A 19,798-nucleotide genomic window follows, 5' to 3' on the forward strand; every position below is an offset into this window, starting at 1 on the left:
TCTGTCATTTTGGAGCGCCGGGTTTTAAAGCCAGCGTGTTTTTTTATCTCCATATTTGCAATTATGCAATGTTTACAGGTGCTGTAAGTCAATGCGTGGCTTTATCCTGCGCACTGACTGAGTCCTGCGTCCTGGTAAAAGTGCCATTCAGCCGGATGAGCGGATGTAATTAAAGCTAGTAATTGCCGATTAGAGGTTTTGGGTCACTGGGGTTATTTGATAGGAGGTTGTTCTTAAAGGATGGCCAATTATGGAGCATCACTCGCGCAAGGAAGGGCGCAGGATTTACATTTACTTCTCTTTTCTCTCGCTTTCTCTCCCTCTCCCTCTCTCTTTCTCTCTCTCTCTCTCTCTGTAGTGTTATTTCTAAGTGAGAGCTCGTTGTGCAATGCGTGAAAGAAGGCTGGCAGGAACTGATCGTGATTGATCGCTCTTTTGCCACATAAGCGTGGCATTGCAGTTAATGTTCCTTCTTTGACGTGTTAACGCACTGTGAGGTTAGGTAAGCGGGTCACAGGGTCACTGGCCCAGCAGGCTTGTTGCTAAAAGAAATTCGTGGAGGATATTCATTGAGCGTTAGGTCAAGCTCATAATCCACCTTTCAGTGTTTCTAGGATGCGGATGAATAGATCAGTCTAGAAGAATAGAATAGTCACTGGAGAAGTAGGGATTATTATAACCCAACTGATATATAAATGGACAATCTTTGACGAGCTCGTGATCTAATTGAACTAGAATCGAGCTGAAAAATAAGTGATTCGAGTGCCGAGGCAACGTGATCTATTATTGGAAAAACAAGAATGATTTTAGGATATAATTCACAACTGTTACATCAGTAAGTTGTGACATAGCCTATAAAATATTTGCTGCTGAACATAAGTCATTGGATCCTTGATTCAGAACTGATAAATCATTATGTCATTCTTATGTTTCCTATTAACGGTACATTAAATCGCTTTAGCTTATGTTTAATTTTCCATCCCTACACTAACAAGCAATAAACTCAAACATGGCATGAAAGTAACATTTAAAAAATCTGTCGTGTGCTTCATAAAATACGCATTTCCTCAGTTTTCCTTTCAAAAATGCAATAAAAAAACGATACAACTTTTGTCCAATATATTTTTATATATTACCTATACTCTTAATTCTTTCTTCCCCATTTGTATTTAGTTTCGACTAATTACCCTTCGTTAAATGTAAAACACTTGATGCATTGGCTGTGCAAAAAAAAAGAAAATTAAAATAAGCCGCTATGGTGCGCCAAATTTGTTTGCAGCGGATCAAGGCACTTTGTCTTTATCTCACTGCCAACTTGAAAAGATATAATTATCTAGTTTGAACAGGACGGCTATGAAATCCTTCTTCCTTTTTTTTTTTTTTTTTGAAGGGGGGCTCGAGTGGACTGAGCTCCTCCAGATAGGAGTAATGAAGTTGTGCAGTCCAGAGATACAAAAGGGCATTAACCTCATTAGCATGAAACCTTTTCTTGCAGCCATTGTGGGACCCCCCTTTCAGCCTCTTAATCCCTCTATTTCAAAGCTGGGTTTGTAATAAAGCTTTTAAGGGAGTCGGTATAGCGGTGGTGGTTTGGGGGGGGGGGCGCGTTTGGGGTTTTATCCAAAGCTTCTCTGAATTTTTTATTGCCGTTATAGTTCACAGGCCATCAAATATACTATTCTATAGAGTAGAGACATGTGCAAGGATATTTAGCTAAATGAACAAAAACAGTAAAATATTATGTAAGTTTGACATTAATGTGTCCCAACAAGAAACTATTAGACGAGTGCATGCAAACAAACACAAAAATTCAGCGTCCAAAAATGGCACTATTTAATAAAAAAAAAAAAAAAAAACAAAGCTCCTATTTTTTAGCCGCATTGCAGCTTTCGCCTTATCGCCTTGTGCGGGGCAGTCAGATTGTACTAAATTATGTCCAACCAGGCCCCCTTTGGATCCACGGATTAACAGATTAAAGTGGACCACTGGGCAACGCATCCCTCCTCCCTTCTCCTTCATATTACTCGTATGATAATTGACTAAACTGATTTGCACTTTCACAAAAGCTTGTAAGGACTCTTTGTGGTTTGAACGGACCAGACGCTGTTTTTTCTGTCTGTAGAAATAAAAGTGATTAATGCTGTCTATCAGGACGAGAGAAGAAAAATGATGCAAGGAAGAAAAAATACAAACAACACATACAAACACTTTTACCAGTAATGTAGCTAAATGGCAATTGCATCCATTTCGTGCTTGTTTTGTTACCCTACTTTACTGGAGAAAAAATATGATATCTTTGAAATATGCCTAAAATATATAAAATGTCTATATCTCTCTCTGACACACACACACACACACACACACACACACACACACACACATATATATATATATATATATATATATAACGCGTCTATTGCACCGGTTACTGTAAATGACTTGTTACTGTGTGTTTTTGCGATATCGGATTAGCTTTACTCTCTTGTTTGCGTTTCAAACAGATATCAGATTTACATTGTAAAATGTTAAACACTTTCTTGTTTTTTAAGTGATGTTGAAGTGTCGGGATCGTCCACGCTGCTCGAATAACAGTGATATTTAACTACTTCCACAAACTTGCCGAGGCTTTCGGGTTTTTTATTCTGAGCAACATGATAAAACTTTATTGACAAAATATTGACAAGTATATACTTCTTGGAAGTATATTTTTGTGTTAAAATTGTAGCAAACTTAACACAAAAAACACAAACTATTTACATTCTGGTAAAAGCGAATTTTCTAACAGAAACATTAGCATCTTTAATGTATCTCTGTACATGGAATATATACGCTCAGTGCTTTTGAAGTTTTTGCTGCTTGGCGGCCGTCAATTATCATTTCATTATCATTATTCTTTTTTTTTTTAATTCTAATTTTTTTTTGTGGGTAACGAGGGCGTCAATGGTAAAGCTAGAAAATTCAAGGAATGTATTTGACCTTTTTTTTTTAATTTTGAATAATGTTTTTTTTTTATTGTTTATTTTCCCTGTTTTTTAATTGAATAAAAAACACTTTTAACGCAGCATTGCTACTTCATATCGTTTTCACAACCACTTGGACACGATAGTTATAAATTCAAAGACTGCACACTGTTCTTTTTTCTTAAGAAAAGAAACAAAACAAAACAAAAAAAACACACATGACAAATTTCCCAGATTGAAAAAGAGATTTCGAATAAAGCTACTTCGCAAGAAGGGTTAAATTAAATCCACCTACGCCCCCCGAAACGTTGTTCTTTTTCATGCATTTCAAGTTTTGCAAAAAAAAAAAAGTATTTTGGTACTTTGAATAAAAATATTCTCAGAAGTGCAAATGTCCTATGCGCGTTAGTTTTTTTTTTTTTTTTTTTTTTTTTGATGAGGTGGGACGGGGGGCGTGGTCATGTACTACCTGTCAATCATGTTGCCTTGGCAACGTGGAAAACAGTATTGACAGTTTCCTCGTGGTGACAGCGGCAGGTTCTTTCTCACCGTCGAGCCGCTGGGATCCGAAGAAGAGAAGTTTGCTTTCTTTGCGTTCTCTCTTTTTTTTCTGTCTTTCACGGCGTCCTTTATCCGTTTCACACTTTTCAATCCACGCCGTGCTTTCCAGTCTTCAGAAACACCTCGAGTCTTTTTTTTGTTATTATTATTATTATTCATTATTTATTTGTTTGTTTTTAATCGTCCGACGTGACGTCTATTTCCTCAGAACTCGCCTGTTTTGTCGCAAGCCGCCACCGGTTCACGTGATGCGTGCCCTTTTTTTTTTGCTGCGAGTCCGAGCCTTCCTCCTCCAATTTCTGACGCTTGAATTTCGTTCTTCTGTTCTGAAACCAAACTTTGACCTGTCAAAAAGCAGAAGGGGTAAATAAATAAATAAAAGTTAATAAATAAATAAACAGCACACAAAAAAATGCATGGGAAAATCATAAACCATTCTCCATTCGGTTTTTGCATTTACCAAACACACTAAAAAAAAAGAAAGCTGGCCTCTCAGCTTCAGTATCGGTGACTGGTCTGGAGGAAGATGAATAGCCTTATACAAGAGAAAAAAGGCACACAGTCACTTTATCCGAGGGTGCCGTCTAAATAGCGAGTCTTCATTTGATTCAGCGATCTCTTTCCTGATGAGACACAACACCACAGTCGAGCTACACTCCTAAAGGTGCTCGGGATAAAAATAACAAAAATCGCTTCCTCTCTATTTTTGCGTTTCTGACCTTAGCTCAAATTCTGCATTTTTATTGTATTTTATAGAATATTTGTAAACAATATGGATCAAAATCCAGTAAATAAATATTTCTGTAAGTGTACAATTCTTTAAAGTGTCCGCGAGAATACACACTTTGTACCTTTAGTGTGTATCCTTATCCTGAAAACCGTTTAAATAAAATACTAGACATAATTTACACACAGTAGGAAACAGGATAACAGTTTGCACCTTTTCCACCTATAGGAATTATGTCATTTTTTTTATTAATATACAGAAAAAAATACATAAAACCTCTTTTACGGATAGCAACAGCACTATTATACATATTTGTAGAATTTTATTTATGCATAAAAATAGTACAATTCTATTAGCCTGTGCACAACAGGACAAAACTAAAAATGAAAATGCATGACGGGTCACTAATAAACGTGAAGGTTTACACTTTTTTTCTTGTTGCTATAATTTTATCATATTTGCATTTGCTAAGATTTACCTAAATACTTTGAATAATTAATTCAGTTACGCCTACATAAAATGTTTTTTAGGTAAACGATGCATACTAAAGATACATTAAGTGTAGCGACAAGTAGCCATTTTTTTTTTAATAATAGAAATGAAAAGAATTGCGCGATAGGATCAAGTCAATGTCATTTCTATTCTCTTGTTGTTGAATACATCAGTGTAAAGAACACTAGAATACATAATTTAACAGTTAATGTTTCATGCAGTTATATTTTGCACATTGGCCAGACAAATGATCACTGTAGTGGTGTTTGGTGTACTAACTGTTACAGTGCAAAAAAAAAAAAAAAATCCATTACCAAGCGACACATTTATTTTTCACACCTTTGTGAAAGTGAGTGTGCCTCTGTCATTCACTGGGGGATTTCTGTATTCGAGCTGTGTAGGTTACTCAGCCAGGATATTGAATGCGCATAAGAAGGAAGGGAAAAAAGTTTTCAATTGCACACTTGTTCACTGGTTTACCCCCTTTAGCTTTAATTCGTCATCTTTTATCCTTCATATCAGCCGCAAAGCGAGCTTGGCCAGCGAGGTGCATTTAATGCGCTTTTTCAGGACGCTAATTGAAGCATTGAAGTGGCTCCTATAGTCTATTTCTCCCTCTTGGCCTCGTTCAGAAAAGGGGATCTGTGCTCACGCCGGGCACAATACAGCCACCGAGCCATATAAACACAAATACGACTCTAAATATGGCGCCCTTTTTTCTGAAGTGTCCCCTTTTAGCTGGTTAACCGGATAAGTGCCAGGCATGTTCCATAAGGAGTTAATATGAGGAGTTAGATCGAGCTTAGACAGTACAACCTGATCCTAACCACACTTTCATTTTCAGCCTAAGAAGTCATTTTTTTTAACGGGGCAACACGAATTCAACCGTGAGCCACTTCAAACAATAACACAGGCAAATTTCTCAATGTTTGAGACGTTAATTAGTTGTGAGTTTGCATTCCTAATGCGTTTGCACATTAATTAATAACTACATTTTAACTGTTTATTTGACGTCATAATGCATTTCTGCATTCATTATATATTTTTTAATTATAATTTGACCATTATAATTAACGATTTGCTGGTTTTCATGAGAAATGTGTTACTTTAGGCCAGTATAAACTTTTGTAAAATTACAATCAATCAAACTTTCATTCTGCTTTTCAGGTCCAGGTTGTTACAGGTTAGCTCAAAACGAACACGTGAAAAATAAACCTTAAGGAAAACAAACAAAAAGCAGAATCGCTCCCTCGTGCATTTTTATAAAAATTAAAACTCTCATGCAAACAAATTAAAATACATAGATCTCGTGCACCGTGTTATAATATAAAATGCATGCATTTCAGAATTTCACACGTTTTTTTTTTTTACTTAATTTAAGTGCAATGCACGTTGTCATGCGCGTCTAACTGGGTTTAGCGTGTAATCGCTGCTATTATGCTGAAAATAAAATACAAACAAGCACAAACGTTTTGGTCATGCAGTAAAACTCAGAAGATGAGATCCTACCTGAGTTTCCGTGAGGCTGAGGCTATGCGCGAGCTGCTTCCGCTCTGCTCCTACCACATAGTGGTTTTTTTCAAACGCGTGCTCAAGCCGGAGAAGCTGCGACGGAGAGAAAGCCGTGCGGATCCGTTTGGGTTTTCTGGCGAGCGCGTTGTGCAAAAGGAAACTCTCCGGACTCGTTTCGTTTCCTGAAATAACGCACGGAATAAAATGATTGTTTTCTTCACATATATCACTATTGTAATCTATAGCACTTTTTTTATTTTTTATAAACCATCATTACCAGCAGACCGTCATAAAGACCCTTGTATTAACATTAATCCCAAACACTCAGGCTGAGAATAAATTAATAAAAATAAAAACAATTCACAGGAAATAAGCTACCACGTGCACTGTGCAATTGACGAAAATATAGGTGAAATGTAAACAATTTAATGGATATGTCCATGTTTATTTATCCTTCTCCTCTATATCCCATAGCTCTCAAAATGCTCAGTACAGGGCCTCGATTTTTTTCTCTAACCAAACCTATCCAAATAAAATAGCACTGAGATCGTAATTGTAAAAATTATTTAACATTTTGAATAATCACAAAAAGCTAGAGGGTTTTCGAGTTGTTATTCGCATCTTGCTAGTTGCTAGTAAAATGATTCATTAGCCCAGTAATTTAGTCATTACGACATATTTCTAGTGTAAATGTCAAAATCGTTTGAGACAAAACCTTAATAAAAAAAAAATATATATATATATATATACGATAAAGTACACAGCAATCGATTAATACGAATTAAATAACATGTCAAAAGTAGATTTTGTAACAAACATACTGTTTACTTACACACACACACACACACACACACACACACACACACACACACACGAGAGATTAAAAAAGAACACTAATTCATAATTTAGTTCGTAATAATATTCCATTCATAGCCTGATTCGGATTAATGCAATGCTCTTTGTTTATGTTTCGAAACATCATTAACACTGAACAACTCCAGTTCCCATAGACATCCTTCATAAAGCCTTTGTTTATGAGACACAGGAGAGAACAGGATGGATGGCCTCTCAGTTTATTTAATTAGTAATTAATTGTATATATATTTTTTATTCTAATAACAGACCCGTTTTAATATTATTGCCGTAAATGTTATTACATTTGATTAAGTCTATATAAAAAGTAATTACATTTTATGTTTATGGTTTTTGTTTCTATAAATGAAGCTTAAAGATAACTGCTGAAATACATCTAGAATTCAGCTTGAAAACTATTTATTTCACAGGTTTGTTTATCACAAATTGTCAAAACGTTCACGTGAAAAAAACACCCAATGTACAATATACACAAAGTTAATTCGAACGATATTTTCGTTGTGTTTGTTTTCATATTCGTTTGATGTGTTGCGACTTCTTTATCTGTATAAATGACGTATGGTCAAACCGTAAGCTATATGGTAAATTATTATTTTTTTCGATCTGCAAAAGAAAAAAAAAAATAGGAAACAATATAAACAGAAACGATAACAACAAAATTATTGCTGTTGTTTTTGTTATTCATACTAATAATAATAATAATAATAATAATAATAATAATAATAATGGGTTCGTTTTTAATCTTACCTTGAAATCTGTGCCCCAGGTATCTGTATCTGTGTATTAACCATGGGTAAAAAGTTGCGGGGTCCCTTTGCTGGCTGGCAAAGAGCGCGTGCGGCCCGTGCGGGGAAGTGAGTGCGTGATGAGCGGCGAGTGCGTGCGGCGGAGGCGGCGGCGGGTGATGAGCGGGTGCGGGAACGACCGGGTGAACGGGCACGGCCGAGCTGGGCGCGTGCGACATGGCCTCGGCGAAGACAAGGTCCGCGCTGGAGTAGACGCCTCTCGCGCCCGCGGTGAAGCCATTTAGAAACGGGCTCACGTGGTTCGCACCAGAGTAGCTGAGCGCCGTCGCCGCCGTGGGTCGCGTGGGCTCCTCGGTTCGGGACACCGGTAGAATAGGAGGTGGAGGATTATTATCCTTCGCTACCAAAGACTCTATAGTGAAACATCTCTTCGGTGTGGGCTGAAACATGGTGCTTCAAAACCGGAAAAATAAATATCTATATAAATGTATTTCCGCCGCTCACAGATAACGTGAAGTCCGTTGATCAGACAGGAAAAATACTCCAACAAAAAGTAAAAAAGTTAAGAATCAAGTCAAGAATAAATAAAGTACAGATAAGGGGGAAGCGACAAAAGATTTTCAGAACTCTGTGAGAAATGCACACATGGAGACGGCGGACACGGTTTGCTTCTCCGCGCGCTCCATGGACGCGCACGATCCGGTTCCGAGCCGATCTCTGGCGGAGATTCTGTTCAGCCTAATTTGCACCAGAGCTCCTGGAGACAGCTTCCTCTTCTCCCGAGCCCCCGTGATGGCTCAGTGATTGGTCCTCGCTCCTGTTTTCCTTAAAGGGTCCGAGGACGGAAGAAGTGTCTCTAAAGCGCGTTGAAAGCTCTCACCGAGCGGATAACGGAGAGAGGGAGGCGGATTCAAGAGAAACGGAACGGATTCACTTCCCACCTTTCACCCCTCATCCACACCTTCACCGGAACCGCAGTGATGCCCGAGCTGATCCCGATTCTGATTCTGATGATTCTGAGACTCAGAGGTATCTACCTGTTACTTGTAATCACCTGATGTTTCTTGGAAGGTTTTGCGTTGTAGTTTTGTTTTGGCAACAAAGTTTTTGCTATTAGAAAAGTGTTACAGCGTTACAGTCAGAGATAAACGCTGCGGGAACAGAAACACCAAGCTGCAGCCTCTGATACAGAAAGTCCTGAATTCATCAGATCAGCGAGTCTGTGACTCTCAGCGACCCTCCGCCTTTTCATTTTTTCCGACGTGATGAGTTTAGAGTCTTTCTCTCTCTCTCTCTCTCTCACACACTCTCTCTCTCTCTCTCTCTCTCTCTCTCTTTCTCTATTGGTCAGGAGGATGGGGGGATGAGGCTCATTTATTAGACACAGGCGAGATTTTCAGCTCCGTTTGTTAAGAGGCCCATTATACTCTATAAGCGCTCATTAACTGACCAAAAAAGTTCACATCATGAACATTACGACTTACTAACTTGTGCAAAATCCGTTTACGAAAAATCAATGTTTTAAACCGTAGTGTGATGATGATGGTGATAATAAATATGAATATAATGATGATGATGATAAAGATAAAGATTATTATGAATACTATTATTATTAATCAAATCATATATTTATTTAAATGTATTTTTTGTAAAAAAAACGATCGAGTGAATATTTCCGTCTAAGAGGTGTTTCTGTACGCGCCCAGTCTACCAGACTCCATTATGATCAGAAAACCGTGATAATGAAAGAATAAATAAACAAACGTGCTTCAGTTTTCTCCTGCTGTTGTTTATTTATACATTTATACATATAAATATATTAGAGACCATTTAACCAAAAATGCATCACTATTTACGGGTATTATTATTATTCTTTCATTTGATCATTTAAAGATTTATTGTAACCTGTAGGTGTAATACATTACAGAGTACATTAAATTAAGATGCGAGTGCTATTTATAAAGACTTGTTTTTGAGGAGGAGGAGGGGGAGGAGGGGGGGTGTTTACATCTCTCACGCGGATTATCTCGATCCAAACTGAATTTCCTTACTGTATTTTGCAATTTTTACTTAAACCCTATAATAAAATATCATGTCAATAAATTATATACATTTCCCTGTACATGCAATTTATTATTATTATTATTATTATCATTATTATTATTATTATTATTATTATTATTATTATTATTATTATTAATATTATTGTTGTTGTTGGTATTTCTGGGTGAGTTTCTTGTTTTCTCATGTCTTTGGATTTTGGACTGGACACATTTTCTGCATTTTTAAATATCAGTTAATCTTATATATATATATATATATATATATATATATATGTATTCATCATGCACTCGAATATTTAGACAAGTTCAGCTATTATAAAATGTTTATATTCAGTCTGTGTACAAGCAGAATGATTGTAGCCTTTCACAAAACTTTTTAAGACTTTTTTTAATTATTAAATGACAGGACACAGTTTATATGGCGTGGATTTAGTTACTACTACTACTTAATATCTGTATTATTTTTGTTGTTGTCTTTTGTATTTATAAAGCCATCAATGTATTTTATTTTGTCGAGCAATATGTTTTTATATACAACTATTTTTTCCCCTCGTTCAATTTGCTCATGATTGATGTGAAACTGCTGAAGATGATTCAGTGGCATGGGGGAGTTGAGGGGGAAATAAAGTCTAAGGACGCCGCCTGTAGTCTCATTTATGAATTGCAGATGTAAAAAAGAGCTTCAGTCGGATGTAGTTTCCGCCCAAACAACGCTAGCTTTATACTTCCATAGAAGAAAACATGTCACAACAGTTTCGTATATAATCAGAAGGTTTTACCACTGTGCTTCAGTCCAGAAAAAGCTGTCTGGGTTGATGTGTTCAATGTTCACCCCTTAAAATCGGCCATTGTTTAGCTTTGGTTTTAGGGAAGGTAATTTTATATAAATGTAGTTTTTCACGTTAACCTTCTCGAAAACAATGTAGCAGAGAGAAGTGCTGTTTAGTCTAATGAAGCATGGTCCAGTGTTTTGATTAGAAGTCATATTTGTGTTGTGATTCTAGTTCTCCTGCTAAGAGACACCTGTTAACTATTGATGGTAGTAATAAAATGATGATAGATGATGTTACTGAACCTGCACAGGTTACAATTCTGGCAAGAAAATTATAAAAAAACGTCACAGCAGCACGTCTTTCAAAATAATATGTTTTGAAAATATATAAAGTAAAATAGCATAAAAAACAAACACCACGATATTAAAACATTACAAATGTATAGTGTTTTGTTTTTGCTTGTTCTCTCTCTCTCTCTCTCTCTCTCTCTCTCTCTCTCTCTCTCTCTCTCTTTCTTTGCTTACAGACATTAAGTTAATGAAAATTTTTTAACCCTCTGATTACGTTTTTATACAAGATAATTTATTTATATTTAATTATCATTATTATTGTTGTTGTTGTTTATGTTGTAAGTTTTTGTAGTCATTACTGCTGACTTATTATTGTTGTGCACGCGGCTCCAGGAGGAAAAATATAAAGCCAATTATTTTATTTCACAAATAATTTCTTGGAAATGTATTAAAGTTTATTCGAATAAATGTATTATTTTTCGACGCTGTAAACTATTAACTCTTAATAAATTGTTAATCCTGATACCCACTGGAGCGCACTGTTATTCTATTCAGCTAAAAAAAAAAAAAAGGGTTTAAGTGCTTTATTTGATTTCTTTGAGATTCATAAATGATGCTGCTGCTTTAAAACTCTTGGGTTTTTGTAAGATATCCACAAACAAAAAAAGATCTTTAGCACGTGCGACAGTTTCTACGTTTTTACTGTTTGAAATGGAGAGATATGCTGGATCCTACTTTTTTAGATATGCTGGATCCTACTTTTTTTACACACCGGTAGGTCTCAGTTTTATTAATGCAGTGGTCACTCTTTAGGTCACAGGGAAGTTTGCGCACTTAGATTCATGATCCAGTGGCAGTTAAAAGGGGGCTGCGCAAACAGATCGCTTTAATCCAGTTTGGGAAGTTCATCACCCTTTGCCGTGGGAATTCAGGCCCTCAATTGTCACCAGAGCTTGAAACATGGTGAACAGAAAAGCCACGTCGCGCTCCAAACGCCATTTTTGATGCTGTTTTTGTTTGTCTTATTTGAAAAGAGAGGAATTTAAGGGGGGATTAGACGGGTGGTCCTACAGCACCATTTCACACGGACATATAGTCTATACAGCTATAGTGCTGATTTCAGGATTGGATTGCCTTTTGCGTCTTAGTGATGTTGTGATGTTATAATTATAACGCAGGTCCCTCGCATCAGCTTATTTGCATGTATTAATCATTAATCATACAGAAGTCGTTTTTGCTTTTTTTTTTGGGACAATCCAATTAACCCTCAATTAACATGAATACATTTATCCCTAAGAAATCATTGTAATACCACCGGTCAGATGTTCAACTGGAAGTTTTTCACCCAGTTGCCTGAAAATCACTGAAAGAAGAAAAGTAAGTTTACCCCTTATTTTATTTTTATTTATTTTTTTCGCTTTAGTTGTCTTGAGGTCATTTTGAAACCTAGAAATGAATGTAATTTAAATGTCAAAAAAAGCTAAATATTAGAATTAATTGTAGAATTAAGAATTAATGTCCTTTTAATTCACATGATGCTTCTTGATTTTTTTTAAATCTTTTTTTTCTGAATAAAAACCTCACACGTCTTATATGTTTAATCAAAATGCAGACATTTTTGGCCCAAATAAACTCATATTTCCGCATGAGATCGATTAACACATTAAAATAAAAAATAAAAAAGTTTTCTAAAAATGATTGTTCAGTTTCAGGAATTGTAAGGACTATAGCATCATAATCACACCATCACCCCAAGCCCATGTAACTGTGTATGTTCAACCTGTGATAATTAAAAAGAAAAACTGATGGGATGACGCATTAAAGTTTATTTAAGCAACAAGCAAGAACATTTTAGGAAAAGTTGTTTTTTCCAGCTTTTTTCTTGTGTTGAAAACAAGGCATCAGCGAATGAACATCCTCGCCACCCATCCAGCTGCTGCGCCAACTGCGGCTCCTGCAGATACCACGCCAGCTGTGGCTGCTTTAGTAAGACCCGCCGCACCTACACAACAACATGATGCTGAATACTGAAAAAAACTGCAATCGTCATTTTTTAGTATATCTGTGATTACCCAAAGACTGCAGGGTAGCGACCAGGCTTCCTGATGCCACACCGCCACCATTAGCAATGGCTGCTGACGACATCATTGATGATGCGATGGATCCTGCAGCAATACCACCAGAGGTAAAACCAGCAGACGAAATCACAAATGGAGTCAACAGCACGGAGAAAGCTAAAAAAAAAAAAGTGAGAAATACTAGTAAGAGAGAACAACCTTATCATTCACTCTCGTGTCAGAAAGGTACAAAGATGTGTTTAAAGGACACGCATATAAGCAGTGATTAGTTCTTACAGTTCACCCAGTTTGGATGTAAATACCTTCAAATACATTTTGATTACACTTTAATACATTTCAATACACTTTGTTACTTGTGGAAGGATGAGAAGGACAAAATCAGCCGATGCATACCACTTTACTCGTTTCCATGCAGATACATTTGCAGGGTTACAGTGAAATATAACTCCCAGGTGGATAAACTCGCATTAACTGACCATTAGGCAGGATATAACCCTGTTTTCTTTATATAACGTTCCGCACTACACTACCTATAATGCATTTCGCTCTGGACCTTCAACACCCGCAGATAGCAGTCTTAAAGAAACAACTTCAATTTCCCCCTACTGTAACAAATATAAATAAGCCTATGGTGTCCAAAGAATTGTGAAACCGACTGTATAATGTTTGATTCTGGTGCTTGCTTGTTTGCTTGGTGCTGTATTTTCAATATTAGATCATAAATAATAAAGTTAGTATGTTAATGTAGCAGAAGGGATTTGCTAGCACAGTTACAGCAGTGGTGGGCCATCAGTCAGAATCCCTGATTTTATCCTTTCATAGCTTTTCTCTCGGTTGCGCTGCTTCCAGGAGTGTATGTTTATGTTAGAATTTCTATCCAATCATATTTTAGCCATCACATCACATATTGCCAGGGTCAAAGAAATATACCTTGAGGCCTTCAGAATCAACAGTGCCAGCACCTGTAGCTTTGAATACATGGCAGTAAAGATGTTGCTTTAACCAATCAGATTTAGAGTGGGTGACACTGGGGCCATCTATTAGGTGTAAAACAATGTCTGCATTTTCACGTCCTTGGATCGGATAGTCAGGGAGCGCACTAGCCAGAGCTCACAAACCACATCTGTAGCAAACTCACAAGCTCAAAAATATTTGTGTAGCTTTAATAGCTAGTTTTTTTCATTCCACAATGAATGACGGAGGAGAAAAAGGCCTTACGGAAGAATCACTTTTCAGGAAAATAGATACATTGTTAGGAAACATTAGTCAAAACATTTGTTAATTTTTTTTTAGGTACCACTTTTGCGTTTTCTTTCCTGTAGAATTTTCACAAAAACACACAATTTGCCTTTATTTTAAATCCCCAGGAAAACCAAATCCCTGAGGTTTCAGCAGTCAGAGAGCTCCAGAAGTACTACAAAAATGCAGGAAAACCCAGGATCATTTTATGAGGTTAATATCGATGCTTCTGCTAGAGATGATGTATGCAGACAGTGCAGCTGTGGCTACAGTGAAAGGAGACTTGTTGAATTTTGTTAAATGGGTTTCTTGCTTTAATAATGCCTTTATTCTAGCTGTATGAGATTCATGTCTGTGATACAGCACGTTATTATACTAAGTTTCTGTATAACATTTGTTTCTACAGCCGTGGCATCATAATTGTTGATAATTAAGAGGTGGATTGATTCGGGTAGGACACCACTGGAAGTCTAGGTGTGAAATGCATGGCCCACCACTGACCAAAAAGCAGAGTGTGACCTCTTTGTAATAAATCTGCATGTCCCATTGCTTTACTTGAAAAATGTCAGTGTTGAGCTGCAACAAGTTTATGGTCATTACCAGAATTAGATTTATTTTCCACTTTTGTTTTATATGTTCAGAAGTTTTACTGTATGAATGTGAACTAATAAACACCTGGACTAAAAACATGTTTAAAAGGTTTTCACTGTAAAATCCCCCAAATTTTGAAAAACCTGCTCAGTCTGAACGGCTAATGAGATGGTAAGCCATTTGTGTCAGCTTGGCCCTTTTTCACGTTTCTATTTATGTGTACATGAGGTGGCTCTAACTGCATCATCTTACCGTGTGTGTGTGTGTGTGTGTGTGTGTGTGTGTGTGTGTGTGTATGCATATCATGTTGCAGCAGCATTAAATGCACAAAATGTAGTAGAAGGAAAGAAAATCTGGCAAAAGTCCTTCATCAACTGTGAAAGTGCTTCTAAACAAAAAGTGCTTCTGCTGGTTTTCACCCATGGCTTCAGATGCACTCATTCACAATAAATACTATACATTAAAATACTTTATCACATGATACAATACAAGACATCAAGTATATATTGTGTCTGAATATTTTTACTAGCGGTCTCTTCATGTGCAGATTCTGCACTCGTTTCTGTCAGGTGGCTTTTCTTTCAGATCAACCAAATTTCTCCAGGACCATGAAGGCACTTAAAACCATACAAATCTGCATAGGTCATGCATTCTTGAGTCAATAATACAAAGATTTTTTTGCAAACTAAGGCATTTTAATATATTATTGTTGCCTGAGAATGGCAAACCTATTCTTAAAACCGGCCTTAAAGGTGTGGGGGATAAATAAAACAAAATAAAATGATACGATCGGCATGAAAACTGGAATTTTCTCAATATAATAATAACCGTGAATCCACTGTGGTGTTTTTTTTTTGTTCATTTTGCTCACTTGGGGGTTTCACTTAGGCGGTAATTTATTATGTGTTAGTGGCCGGAGCCCCTTTAAGAAGGTAAGGAATGGAGGTAAGACACGTGACCGAGGCATAGACAGATATGGTGGAGAGAATCCGGTCATTTTCCAAAACAAAACATCGTTCAGAATCAGATAATAAATAAAACGGAAATAATGTAAGTTATGTATTCTTTCAGTGCGACCCGGGGTTGGGGACCACTGATCTAAAGTATATAAATTACATTTTAGCTGTTCCTCGTGTTTACTCGGATGTCAATTCATCTACAAATCTACACACCATGTCTAATATTAGAAAACACACCAAGCTTCATGCGGTGCGAATCTCGCGCCCCCGGTGGTTTATCGCGGAATTGCATTTGTCGCATAACTAATTAGTTTGGCTGATTTTCCGGATCTCTCGCGGATAGCACAGTAGACCAAAAAACGTATCCCCTATGTTTTTAGTGTTGAAATAATGAAAGTGTATTAATATAGATAAAATTATTTATTATAAAATGAAGAAAATGTTTAATACAGTACTGTATACATAAAATAGCACTTTTGGGGTGGCGTCCGTTTATAAACGGGGAACCAGTTTACATTGTGATGCAACTAGTTACTATAAAGCCGCAATGCTGTGGTTCATGACTTTGCTGAATAGAGATCCCACAGGCAGGACTTACCTGCTCCGACTGCAGCTGTTATCATTGTTGCTGTGAGTAAGACATGAATCAAAAAAGCATTAATATCATATAAGTGCATATTGTAGTAAGCAAAATACATATATTTTTTATTTAATCCAAAAAAAAACAAGGCCACACTTACGAGAGACCATGATGTCCACACTGCAGTCAGGCACTGGTGAGACTAATAATATGAACGTCTGATAGGTGGAGCTGTTTTTACACAGAAACAAAACCTGTTCTGTTACACAGAAACGAAACCTACACTTTCTTTCGGCTTCTCCCTATAGGGGTCGCCACTGAGCACTATACACTGTTAGGTCACACTTAAGCTGTCTTTATCACATAATGATAAAGGATAAACATTAAAAAAAATTAATAGAGGAATCCTGGGAAGTCTCCATGCAGAAAACAAAAAAAAAACCATATATAGTCTTTTGTAACAAATTGTTGATTGGTCTTCTCCTGAGCACTGTGGTGTCCTCCAGCTCCTCAGTAGCTTCACATTTCTAGTTTCCAGCAGGCTGCAATCCAAAAAGAAAAGAAACTCCTCTATCTCATCTATTTTCTGCTATAAATATATAATAGGTCACACATATCCATTAAGGCTGCAACAGACGATTATTTTGATAATCAATTTTTCTTCTATTAATAGGATAAAATATCAAAATAAATGTAAATAAGATGTTTTTTATGTATAAAAGTGTTCTTTAGAAAAATGCAAAAGCCAGATATTGAGTTTAACTATCTTTTATTTTGACATTTTAAAGCTAGTGGCTGCTTGTTGAGAAATGCATTGGGAATTTCTCCTTCAAACAAATTCACTCATGCTAGTTTGTTTCTTTCAGCAAAAAAAGGAGTAAGGTGTAAATTGTGTAAAATAATATTTGTATTGTTTTTAATGCAGACATTTAGTTTACTTGTAAAGATATAAGCATTGAATCTTCTTTTTCTACTTTTGGCTGCTCCCATTAGGGGTCGCCACAGCGGATCATCCGCCTCCAAACTACTCTGTTGTCTACATCTGTCTCAATCTAAACCTCAACATCAGGTGCTGTTTCCTACAAGTCAGTACATTTGATCAGAACTGGTTTCCTCTGTTTACCATTTAATCCAACAAACACACAAACTGTCTAATAAATGCAGCATCTTGTCTTTTTGTTGAAGCAAGTAGCACCTTTACTCTATACATCATTAACCCTAGATTTATAAATTGGATTTTGTCTAAACATGTTACTTGAGAACAATAGTGGATATGTTGTTCAATTTGATGGCTGTGCTCTGGTACAAAAAAATGATATATTTATGTTTGTAAAGAATAACGTGATGTAAGCAGAGGTGGGAAGTAATGAAGTACAAATACTTTGTTACTGTACTTAAGTAGATTTTTCTGGTATCAGTATTTTACTCCACTATTTTTTAACTTTTTACTTTTACTCATTACATTTTTACACAAATATCTGTACTTTTTACTTCTTACATTTTCAAAACAGACTCGTTACTTTAGTTTTAATCCATTGATTTGGTGAAATATTATTTTTTATTTTCAATGCGCGCCGATTTCAGCCAAACAACCGATTTCCTGTTACTGCGCGTTCAATTCACTGGTGTATAAAGTCCTGACTCTCACTTACCACAGATGTCATAGTACAGAAACTGCCCTAGTTAAAATCACTAATGACCTGTTTTTAGCTTTAGACCAAGGCTTCATCTCGCTGTTAGTTTTACTAGATCTTAGTGCTGCGTTTGACACTATAGATCAAGATCTTTTCCTAGATCGCTTACAGAATTACATTGGCATTCAGGGACAGGCATTAAGCTGGTTTAAATTCTACCTGTCCGATCATTACCATTTCGTAGATTTAAATGGAGAGCTATCCAGGCAAATGCTAGTGAACTATGGCGTGCCACAAGGTTCAGTTCTAGGACCCCTGCTCTTCACAATATACATGCTTCCCTTAGGAAATATTATTAGAAGGCATGGAATTAGCTTCCATTGTTATGCTGATGATACCCAATTATATATCTCATCTAAACCAGGCGATACAGCTCAATTAACCCGGATAACTGAGTGTGTTAAGGAAATAAGAGATTGGATGACCCATAACTTTCTACTTTTAAATTCTGATAAGACAGAGATTTTGCTCATCGGCCCGAAAACTAGTATACAGAAGCACCAGCATCTCAACCTGCATTTAGATGGATGTCCTGTAACCACTAGTTCAACAGTAAGAGACCTGGGAGTTATTTTAGACAGCAACTTATCTTTTAAAAATCATATCAACCAAGTTACAAAAACAGCCTTCTTTTACCTTAGAAATATTTCTAAGCTAAGAAATATGTTGTCTATATCCGATGCAGAGAAGCTCGTCCATGCGTTTATGACCTCCAGAATAGACCACTGTAATGCGTTACTAGGTGGATGTCCTGCGTCATTAATAAACAAGCTTCAGTTAGTTCAGAATGCGGCAGCAAGAGTTCTTACTAGGTCAAGAAAATATGATCATATAACCCCAATCTTATCGTCCCTACATTGGCTTCCTGTTAAGTTTCGAATAGACTACAAACTACTGCTACTCACTTATAAAGCACTAAATGGATTGGCTCCCATGTATCTCTCCAGCCTTTTAACACGCTACAATCCGTCACGCTCCCTGAGATCTCAAAACTCTGGGCTTCTAGTAGTTCCTAGAATAGCAAAGTTCACTAAAGGTGGTAGAGCATTTTCACATTTAGCTCCTAAACTCTGGAATAGTCTTCCTGACAGTGTTCGGGGCTCAGACACACTCACCCAGTTTAAGTGTAGATTAAAAACATATCTTTTTAGCAAAGCCTACACATAACATACGTCTCACATCATAACCTTGTGCTCCAGAACATCTGATCACATGCACATTATCAACTTGTGCTGTTAATATCATGAACAGCAGCTACGCTAATTCCTCTCCACTGCTTCTCTTTCTCTCCCCATCCCGAGGCTTCCTGAGGTTTGGCCAGCTCCAGTCACCTCCCACCTCGTGAAGAATATGGACCTTTGAAGAAGTAGATGGTGAACTCGCAAACATCCCGAACCATCTAGAGACGTACCAGTGCCAATTGGATCCCACTGCATGTGTGGATTTTGACATTGGACCTCCTGAAGTGTTTAAAGGCTCTGGCATGGAGAAGCTGATGCTGGATCTGTGATGATCGCAAATGTTGAGCTCAGTAGCTCCTACTTTTATACCAAAGACTGTTGAAAGAACATTTACTTATAATCTTATATTCCAGTGCTCATGTGCGTTCTCACTCTCCAGTGTTCTGTACTGTTTAAAGATTTATGATCAAACTCTTGAT

General features: G+C 36.8%; 2 protein-coding genes across 2 annotated transcripts; both read right to left on the reverse strand.

Annotated features, from left to right (window-relative positions):
• Positions 1-2,606: 2,606 nt before the first annotated feature.
• On the reverse strand, positions 2,607-9,175 carry emx2 (empty spiracles homeobox 2). Its single transcript, XM_046871240.1, has 3 exons — positions 7,873-9,175; positions 6,250-6,434; positions 2,607-3,865 (listed from the first exon to the last, which is right to left on the reverse strand). Exons 1-3 carry the CDS (start codon positions 8,318-8,320, stop codon positions 3,698-3,700), a joined length of 801 nt encoding a protein of 266 aa, XP_046727196.1. The 5' UTR covers positions 8,321-9,175; the 3' UTR covers positions 2,607-3,697.
• Positions 9,176-12,803: 3,628 nt separating this feature from the next.
• On the reverse strand, positions 12,804-16,717 carry LOC124399923 (interferon alpha-inducible protein 27-like protein 2A). Its single transcript, XM_046871268.1, has 4 exons — positions 16,605-16,717; positions 16,463-16,492; positions 13,070-13,231; positions 12,804-12,999 (listed from the first exon to the last, which is right to left on the reverse strand). Exons 1-4 carry the CDS (start codon positions 16,612-16,614, stop codon positions 12,899-12,901), a joined length of 303 nt encoding a protein of 100 aa, XP_046727224.1. The 5' UTR covers positions 16,615-16,717; the 3' UTR covers positions 12,804-12,898.
• Positions 16,718-19,798: the final 3,081 nt, after the last annotated feature.

The sequence above is a fragment of the Silurus meridionalis genome, chromosome 2 (genome assembly GCF_014805685.1).
Source record: "Silurus meridionalis isolate SWU-2019-XX chromosome 2, ASM1480568v1, whole genome shotgun sequence".
Lineage (NCBI taxonomy): Eukaryota > Metazoa > Chordata > Actinopteri > Siluriformes > Siluridae > Silurus > Silurus meridionalis.